This window comes from Aplidium turbinatum, chromosome 5, assembly GCF_918807975.1.
Source record: "Aplidium turbinatum chromosome 5, kaAplTurb1.1, whole genome shotgun sequence".
In the NCBI taxonomy this organism is placed as follows: domain Eukaryota; kingdom Metazoa; phylum Chordata; class Ascidiacea; order Aplousobranchia; family Polyclinidae; genus Aplidium; species Aplidium turbinatum.
Genome location: NC_137476.1, coordinates 31,995,069 through 32,004,705, shown reverse-complemented (window position 1 = coordinate 32,004,705; position 9,637 = coordinate 31,995,069). Strand labels below are relative to the sequence as shown.

At 39.4% G+C, this 9,637-nt stretch overlaps 1 protein-coding gene across 1 annotated transcript; it reads right to left on the bottom strand.

Annotated features, from left to right (window-relative positions):
* Nucleotides 1-3,049: 3,049 nt before the first annotated feature.
* Nucleotides 3,050-8,999, bottom strand: LOC145771133 (helicase POLQ-like). The gene is made up of 12 exons (XM_082582870.1): nucleotides 8,914-8,999; nucleotides 8,410-8,523; nucleotides 7,694-7,826; nucleotides 7,345-7,461; nucleotides 7,112-7,211; nucleotides 6,654-6,758; nucleotides 5,923-6,071; nucleotides 5,116-5,277; nucleotides 4,430-4,603; nucleotides 4,129-4,257; nucleotides 3,590-3,709; nucleotides 3,050-3,118 (listed from the first exon to the last, which is right to left on the bottom strand). The coding sequence occupies exons 1-12, from the start codon at nucleotides 8,997-8,999 to the stop codon at nucleotides 3,050-3,052; spliced, it is 1,458 nt and encodes a 485-aa protein (XP_082438996.1).
* Between the last annotated feature and the right edge of the window lie 638 nt (nucleotides 9,000-9,637).

The window sequence follows — 9,637 nt, the reverse complement described above, 5'->3', positions numbered from 1 at the left end:
TTTCCTACGTAGGCCTAAATCTAAGATTAAACGAATTTCAGTTTGTTTTTAAGATGTAAGTTTTGCATTGTTTGTCACAAAATAACTATGTTTTCATTTTAGCATTGTCTCATTGTGCCAACCAGGGTATTTTATAACATGTTCATTTCTATAAATTTTATGTTTGCATTGCTTGGATCATATTGTTGTTCTGTAAAGAATTAACCTAAACCAACTTTAAATAACTGACAAAAACCGCGATACTTATCATTTTTACGTTTCGGTTAGGGTTGGCATCAACTGGTTTAACTAGGTTTAGGGTTAATAACAGGGTTACATGGAGATAACAGGAAACGAAATCATTTCAGGCCTGCTTGATACAGTCACACAAATACTTACCAGTCACCTGCTGACCAGGTTTTTCAGCTTGTGATTTAATGCAAGTTTTATTGTGCAACCCACAATGAGATATGACATCTGGCGTACGTACTGCAATAGTTCATGCGACACAACACATCTAATTGTTACATATTTGTTACATTGGTGCATAATTGTTACGTAATCATAATGCAATAATTTCCCGATCTAATAGAAAACAGGGTGCAAAATTCATGAAAATGGAAATTCAACAAATGAAGTGAAGATAAGAGTAGCGATGGCGAAGGCGCAGTAGGCCTACTGTTCAGTGCTGTGCTGTTCAAGATGGCACAGTGCTGTTCAAGACCAAACTGCGGATTGTGAGATCCATAGCAATGGCGGTATTTTTTAGAAAATTTTAACATTCAGTAACATTTAGAAATGCTTCGCGACCAACCAATGTGTCGTGACCCACCGGTTGGGAAGCACTGCTCTAAAGGACATCATGCTCCTAACTATGGCCGAAAATTTGTTGTGGGAAATTGAGTAATTTTCCAGTTAAATTGTGTGGAAGGTTTGCCACGCTCTTCACTTACCTAAAGTATATGAAAGATGGGAATATGGCTAATTATGTTTTGTTGAGTTGTTTTCTGCATAACAGTTACGTGGTAGACTACATGAGAGGCTGCCAATTTATCAATTTCTGTGTAAAGCCAGGACATGACTCATTCGTTGAAGAACTGTTACTTCTGTGAATCCAGAATGCTGACGCTTTCCTTGTGTTCCTTTCATCATCGTGCTTGTATCCCGCGTTTTTTAAATTGCTTCCATTCAACTAAGATTCTGCTGTTGGTGCTGAAGCATACATTATGTTAATCATTAAAACTTGTTTTAAATTAAAAGTGCAATAAATGAAAATCAGTTGTAAATATTTGTCTTCCATCGGATTCAGGCAGTTGCGCAAACAATTTTTTTTCCAGCTGACTACGGGGGAGCTGATCATACGTCGATTTCTACTTTTCACTTTCCTTTCTCAAAGGTAAAGGACGTTCCATGCTTATTTCCGAGCGTCGGGGATGAGAAAACAAGGTTCTCAGTGTTCTAAGCCTTTGGCACCAAGGAGAGTAGGATGACCAGTTCCTTTCTATCTGCCGCTTTTCCTACAGCACCTATGCCCACTCAAAGTAAAGGTGTAATAGTACGTTTTCTTTGTACGATACAAAATATGACGTTTTTTCGACCAAAGTAATGCAAAATGAGTCTCTTGAGTGCTTGGGCGGACCATAAATGGAGTTCTGAATGGAATTCAACCGCCATCAGACTCTATTCGTTCATCCCCGACGCCGACACACGCCCCATCGGTCTAACACTACCAAGACAGGCATGGGTGCGCCTCAACCGTCTCCGTACGGGCGTCGGGCTTTTCCGATCAACCATGCACCAATGGGGAATGGCCTCTTGGTCCTCCTGTGAATGTGGTGCCGAGGAACAGACCGCAGACCACATCATCAATGACTGCTCCATCTTCAAGCCACCTAACGAAGTGGAAGGTCTGCGTGTCATGGATGATGAAACCAAAGACTGGCTGCTCTCTAGTAGCCTTCCAGTGTAGTCCGGGAACATCGTGAATCTGGGGTGGTAAAAGGATAGACCTCGGCCCCAGACGCTCACACGACGACGACGAGTCTCTTGACAGTCCGATGTATGTACCATAAGTACACAACATCCTGTTGCAAGTTAAACGTTCTTTGGGGGCTGTTGTTACAGATAACTCAAACCGAAACATTTTACTGTGTGGTAAATTTGCACGAAAAGGTAGGCGGCTTATTTGACTTCAGTCTGTGTCTGTGTTGAGCAATTTATGCCCCTAAAGTAAATCATGTTATCAAAATGGCGGAAAGAAATCTGCTTGTCGATGTCAACATCTTTAGATAGTCTTGTCTCAGGTCAATGTGAGCAGACCAATCTAAGAGTGCCCGTAAGCTTGACGAAGAACTGCAATTTGTTTTGATGCGCATTTTTATTTCGAAAACAGCAACATAAAAAAACGTCTTCTATTAAAAAACAACCGTTTATTATGTCCCATAAGAAGACGTAAAAAAACAGTCCGCATTTGCTACCTAATTTTGAAAATCTGCTAGTAGCTTGATAGCATACAATATTGTATATCTCTTTTTATATAATTGATTCAACGTCTGCATACGTGCAACACAATGTAAAAATAAATACAGTAGAACTCGGTTAATCCGGATTCGGTTAATCCGGATCTTCGCCTAATCCGGATGAAGCTGGAAGTACAAATGAGTCAGGTTTGATAGAACCGTCATCGGTTAATCTGGATCTTCGCCTAATCCGGATGGAATCGCCAGTCAAATCGAATCCGTATTAACCGAGTTCTACTGTATTTACTAACTGGGAAGCTCTTTGGCGCTGAACAAGAAGGCAGCAGGTGCAAAAAAACATTATTGCAAAATTATTTTCAGGTAACTTATCTGCTTTAACGTTTTATAGTAAATAAGAAATAGATCTTTGCGATTTGCACGTTGAGAATTCTGACGAAACTAACGAGATCACCAACTGATGAGTGGATCGTGATACAGAGCGCTAGGTGATTGCACATCTTCGTATCGTCGCCGTCCACCTCTTTTGTGATGAAACAACCAACTCTTCCTCCAGGACCAGATGCTCCTAAGACGTCCTCCATTCATCGAGATCATCTTTCTATATGAGTCAATGCTTCTGCTTCTTCTTGCAGTGATTCTATCTTTTCCGTTAGCAAGATCTGCAGAGTCCAATCAAAATTTTACCAGGAGATGTTAATTTTTTATTCGAGGTTTCCTGAAAGTAAATCACAACCAAAAATACAAGAGACGTTTCACGGTTGTTGGGCACAGAAGACTCCTTCGCGTACACCAGAAAATGACCGAATTTTCTCATTAAATTTCTAAAATGTCCGCCCAGTTAGCTCAGTGGTTACGCGCCCGACTCAAGATCACGCGGCGCTGGTTCTACTCTCGGGGTGTGCGCTTGAGCAACGCATTTCAGGACTGCTCTCCATTCAGCGGCAACAAGACTTCAACAATCGGAAAACTTCACTCTGCCAATCTCGGTAACCGGCCCTGCGTCAAGAGCCTCTACAAGTATGCGACACTACCAGGAATAACCTATCAAGGCTTTGTCAGTCCGAGGATAAAGATTCAAAACCAACAAAATGCAAAATCTCATTATAACAACAAGTTATATGCTGCAGTACCTTAGCCGAGGCGATGATTTGAAGCGCATGCTTTCTTGACAAGAATTCAATGTCATTCACCAACGAGTTGCATTGAGCACTCGCTATATGAGCCAATGTTTTGTACCCGGCCTTGTACAACTGCGAAAGAAATATGAGATTATTAATGTTAGTAATGAGATTATTAACGTTAGTAATGAGATTAGTTTAACACAAACTGTCTGACATGGCAATATATCTCTGAAAACTTGACAAAACTAACAGCTTCGGTTTGAAAGCTCTCTTCCATTTAAACTCAGGTTTCTAGAAACGTGTCAGTTAGTTTCCTCAATGTGTTTGTCTCAAGACTGAAATCATTACTCGCACAACACAGCATACAGTGACACACGGTAACATAAACTACATTACGTCAAACAAAAATGGTACCGTGCCGTAGGTGAAATCAATACAATGCCAAAACTTCTTGGAAATGTATATGGACAAAACGAGTTTGATGATAAAGCCGATTAAAGCAACAGAGATAATAACCACAATTTGTTTTGAGCTTCTGGAAGTCTCACCTGTTTAGCTCTGGCCTGCTTGACGGACGGAATCTCCATCAGAGGCACCAACTCGGCCACGGTGCAATACTGAAGCACTTGGATGAGCTTCTCAAGAAGAGCATGGAATGGCCAAAACTCTTCAAATTCCTGAATACAATTGCGAGTTCTTTTAAGGGAATTCCAACTGAACCTACTTGATATCATGTTATAGAACGCTACTTTCAAAGTAACGAATGACTGTCTTTCTACAACGCAAATGAACGCGAGGCAAATTAAACACTTGCCTGGACTAAAAATTTTAGCAGCAAACTCGGCATACCTTTGTGAAATGAAGCACACACGAAGCGAAGGCGGCCGAGCTAGATAAAAGATTCTGGAGGAATCCTCTGGGTTGCTCGTAACGGGCGGAGACCTCCCAGACAGAGCGGCCTTTAAACAACTCGAACAACATCAAAGTTATGTAAAAGCGACGTATAACTGTTTCGTCCACCTTCTGAAAAACAAAATCTTCAAGATAATTGATTGAAAAACACACAAAAAGTGAGAAAAAATGTCATTAAAATAAAGTAAATATTTCGCAAAATCTAAGCTATCTTTAAAGTATTTATCCGATAATAAGATTATGAAAAGGCAACAAGTTATAAAGAATTTTCGCTATGGATTCTAATAATAATTAGGATCCATCAGTGTAACTTTTATTTCACATTTACGTTCCTAACAATCCAACCTCTAAGAAATGCGATCAACTTTGGTTTGTTTTTGCTATTTCATGTTGAAACTAAATGTTCCATCAGCATCTAGCATTTGACCACTTGGCTGTTAGTGGTTGTTGGGAAAAAACGTAACCACAATCGGAAAAGAACCTAGAGAGCAAGATGGGTAATTTCACATTGATTCAACGTTTAAAAAGGAGACATGTTGCTTGGTGGAGAGATGATTGCTTAGTTCAAGCTAACGGTAACCTTTGTACTTTTCACAACGTGAAACATAAAACTACAAACCGACCTTTTTCTTTGGGTTGTGCCCTGAAGCTCTCCTGGCGATGTAATGCTCAGGAACGCCGATGAGGTTGGCAGCTGATATCTCAGTTGAGGAGAGTCTGTTCAGTTCGCTCATGTATATCAGCCAGTTCGGTGATACGTGGGTGGTCGTTTCGTAAGGAGTTACCTGTTGGACATCTATTCGCATGAATATTTGCCTTTTGGCCATGGCAGCCTCTGTTGAAGCTTATTTCATGCGATGACGTCTACCTAACAAAGTATAGACTTTAAACCACTGACGTGGGTGAGGGAGGACCAAACAGTGTCGTGGAGTCTTTGAACACAAATAAATCAGTGTTGCATGCAATCTATCTCGTAGGCTAAAAATAATGAGACGTCGCCGAGCTGAGAGGTTTGCTAAACAAAGGTTGCTCCATATGAAATGCTGAGCACACACATAAGCCTCCCTGACCGAGACCCTATCGATAGATTCTATCTCTTTATCGCCTCATATTGTCGGTGTTTTCTGACTACACAGAAAATCCCAGATCTTGGCGAGACTAATTGAGTTTTTAAGAGTTGAACCACGTTCTTGTAGTTGCTTGTTCATTCACATAGGCGTCCATCAAATTAACTCATTTGACAAAACATCAACAGATGTTGTTCCCTTGATAAAACACTCAAATAAATGTAATTAAAAGAATAAAAAAGAATATAGACCCCACAATGACATTTAAATGACACAAGAAGACAAACCACAACTACACAGTACACACTTATAAAATAGTCTCAATCAAATATGTTCTAGTCCCTGGTTCTAGTAAACATTTACCAAGTATAACAAATGTAGATAGCCGTCCAGAACTAACGTCTCGAGAGCGTGTTTGAGTTCCTTGTATAAGTTATTGCTGATATTCAGGTCCACCCCACCTTTGTACGTGGCCATGCCAAGCTTAGTCGGCTGGAAGGCAAGCTTGTCATCTGTAACATAGAATGGCATATGGCAAACGCATTGCAGCCATGAAAGCATTAAATTTTATCGCCGTTTTTGTTCGCCTGATGTGGACACTGCATTGGCCTTACATCGAGAGAGACAAGAGCGACAGCAAGATATCTTCAAAGCACATGCATTACTACCAATTACCAAAAATGCATATCACTTACGCATGGTGCATAACTAATGTAAAATTACGGTGCAAAGGCTTTTAAAAAGATCAGTACAGTATTTATTTAACCGTTTAAAAATATAACTGCGGATCGTTCAATTGATATAATCACGAATTTGTAAAATTATTTCAAAGCACAAAACATAACTAAACAAAGCAATGAACATTGAACAACGAAATCCAAAACGTAAACCATAAAAAGTCTTCAACGCAACAACTGAAAGACATGGTAGACATGTGGCAAAAAAGGGTACGTAAGAACGGTTGTTAAAAGCACAGCAAAAGACAACTGACTGGTATTCCAACAAAAAAAATCGTCTTGTAACTGTTGGCACGTTTCATATGAAGATGGAATTATTGGCTCACTTTCAACTATATACACAACTTGCTGTCTCACCTGGCAAGGGTTCTATCAAGTTAAGCTCAGTTAGAAAGCGAATGGAGTGATGAGCTATCATTTCAATGGTGACTTCTTTTGAAGCAGCATCGCTTGCAACCAATTCTAAAAATATCCAGAAGATTACTTTGTCATTAACAGATCAAAGAAGCTGCGATAAGCAATACCGTATCTCAGTGATATATCTCAATATCACAATACAACATCTCCCAATAAGGAAGCCGAATTCATGAGTCTTAATGTTTAGCGTGAGCACCATGTTTAGTGGTGGACGAAAGTATAAACAAATGATAGTGGCAGAGAAACCAACCACCTGGGCATCGTCCGTAGGCTGGACAAACGCCAGGTCTCATTTACTAGAAAAGGGGCAAATGGATGATGTCCGTAGGCTACCGCACCAAGCTTTGACTACACACAATTGAGGTTTTTCTTAGTAAAACAAGCATGCCTGACCGTACCTTGGAACAAATCCGGGTGGGATTTCTCGATGCGTGTCAATTGTCTTGAGAATAGAGTTCGGGAGAAAAACGCGATTGCATCGGCGACGTTACTGATTGTCTGAAAGAGTTTAGGAAGAAAATAGTTTGCATAAAAAATGACAACCAAAGTCATCGCTTGCGCAATTGCAGATGTTTAAAAATACCGATATTGAGATAAACAATTATCACTTTTATCAGCCCATCCACTTTACCTTTAATCCGATTAGGTTGAGCAACAAAGCCTGAAATCCTTTTCCTTTGTCGTACATCAAACTGCTGACGCATGTCTCCATTGGACCCACCACAAGCTCACAAACTTTGACTTGGTCCTGGGAGCAACAGACATGACGAATATAATCGTTAACCGTTAATGGGATCATATATACCACATCGTATCGGTTAATTGAGTTGCGTTTTCACAAAAAAGACAACTTGAAATCATACCGTCGCTAGTCGATATTTAAAGGCATATATGGCATCACATTGAATTACGAATCTATTTGAAGTAGGAAAATGTTGAAAATGACAAAATTCAGGGAGTATATCATACTGTGTAGTTACCTCCGGCTTAGCGACCATCAGGTAACTTTCTCCTTTGGTGTCAATTCCCGCCCTCCCTGCTCGACCAATCATCTGCTTGTATTGTGCACGTGACAAGAAACTTCGACCAATGTGCGGAGATCTTATTATAACTCTGAACAATTATGATGTTCAACAACGTGTAGAAACGTAATATTCCAATCCAACTAGCAATGGTTTCTGTTTTACATCGTTTTAACATAACCAGACATTAAAAGAAATGATTTGGCAAGATGAGATACTAGATGATAAAAACAATACAATGTCAATTTAAATAAAAATAGCAGTACCAATTTAACATAATACAATTTTGGTAGAAAGGTGATTTTCTTTAACCATAGACAGATAAAACCAAGCAACCACACGGCATTTAACATCATACATTAGAGTGAACATAAAACTATAAACCACGCACGTTTTCGGCCATACTCAAGTTAGCCCTTCTCAAGCAACAAAAATAACTGATTTTACAATAACAATTTAACATAAATAAACAATTATCGATACCATTACAAACTGGAAACGTTTAACCCTACTACAAGTCATATTCGCCAACAAATAATGTAATACTTTATTTTATCAGGCTACGTATTCATTGTGATGGTCTATTCAAATGTCCAGTGCATTTATGAAAAGCAAAAGAAGAACACAACTTGAGGTACCGTCGTCAGCCTTTCACTTGCAAGGATATAACTTACCTTCGAGCGGGTAGATTGACCCCATCCGCTAACGTTGAAGTGCAGGTGATGACTGACAATACCTCACTCCTGTAAGCCTCTTCTATTATCCTGCATTCATCTGTGGTCAGGCCGCTGAAATGGCATTGAATCCAGGCTCAAAATATTGTTGCTCCCCCAACGTTAACAAGTGGGTATATGGAATTAAACAATAATTGGAAATGTTGGATATCTTGCAGTTAAACTTAAACTAAACAAATAACACTCCGACAAAATTAGAACTGTGAAATTGAAAATGCTAAATGGGAGAAAATAGCAAAAGACGATTTGCACTTAACAGACTTACAAACGATGCAATATAACCGCAATGCAAACTAAAAAGTAATAAAGTTTGAAAGTTGGTAAACTTCATAATATTTTTTAAAATGAATATACAGTGCAAATATGAATGCGTGTCCACAAAGCTTTCGCGTGGCATCTCAACAGTGCATCAGCATTTCAAAGCCAAGCAGGTTACCTACTCACCCATGATGATAAGTAACTCCATAAGGGATCGTCCTCCACAATTTAGAGCACACAGTTCCAACCCTGGAAGTCAGTTCTGCATCCATGATTCAAAATTTTCATCAAGAACATAATTACTGTAGCCTACTTGCTCAATTATCCTTGTCGTTTGATGGAAAAAGTTCAATTCAAAGTTTGTTGTAATTACAAATATTACGAAAAAATATGAAGATCACTATGCAAAAGTAACGGTAGAGAGAAACACCAACATTAACATCGCTGCAGGTCTGATCGCTTTCGCTTTTCTCGCCTTTTTCTGTCTCTTCTTCTTCTCCCATCGCCTTGGCAACGGTTATCGCATGGAAGATAAAGAAGACCTCAAGTTCAAGTACTAGAGAAGGCTTCTGCAACTCTGTTGTGAAAGTTGATTTATCTGTCTATTACATCACGTCAGATAAATGTACAATTAGCAACAATATTGCAAACAACAGACTTGATTTTAATTATTATTTATGCATAGTCGGAAGTGCGTTTTATCACGTCATCACTTGTGTGAAAACTAACAACAGAAACACGAACAAGGAGTCGTCTTCGCAATCATAGTGCAATTGCCGTTGCGATGTTTTTCTTGTCTAAATGGAGCGGCTTACCCCTCGTCTAGTTTCAGCAATGGCCTTTTCTTGCAACGGAACTTGAAATATTTTGATAATCCTTAAACTCTCACATTTGGGTAGATCTATTCTGT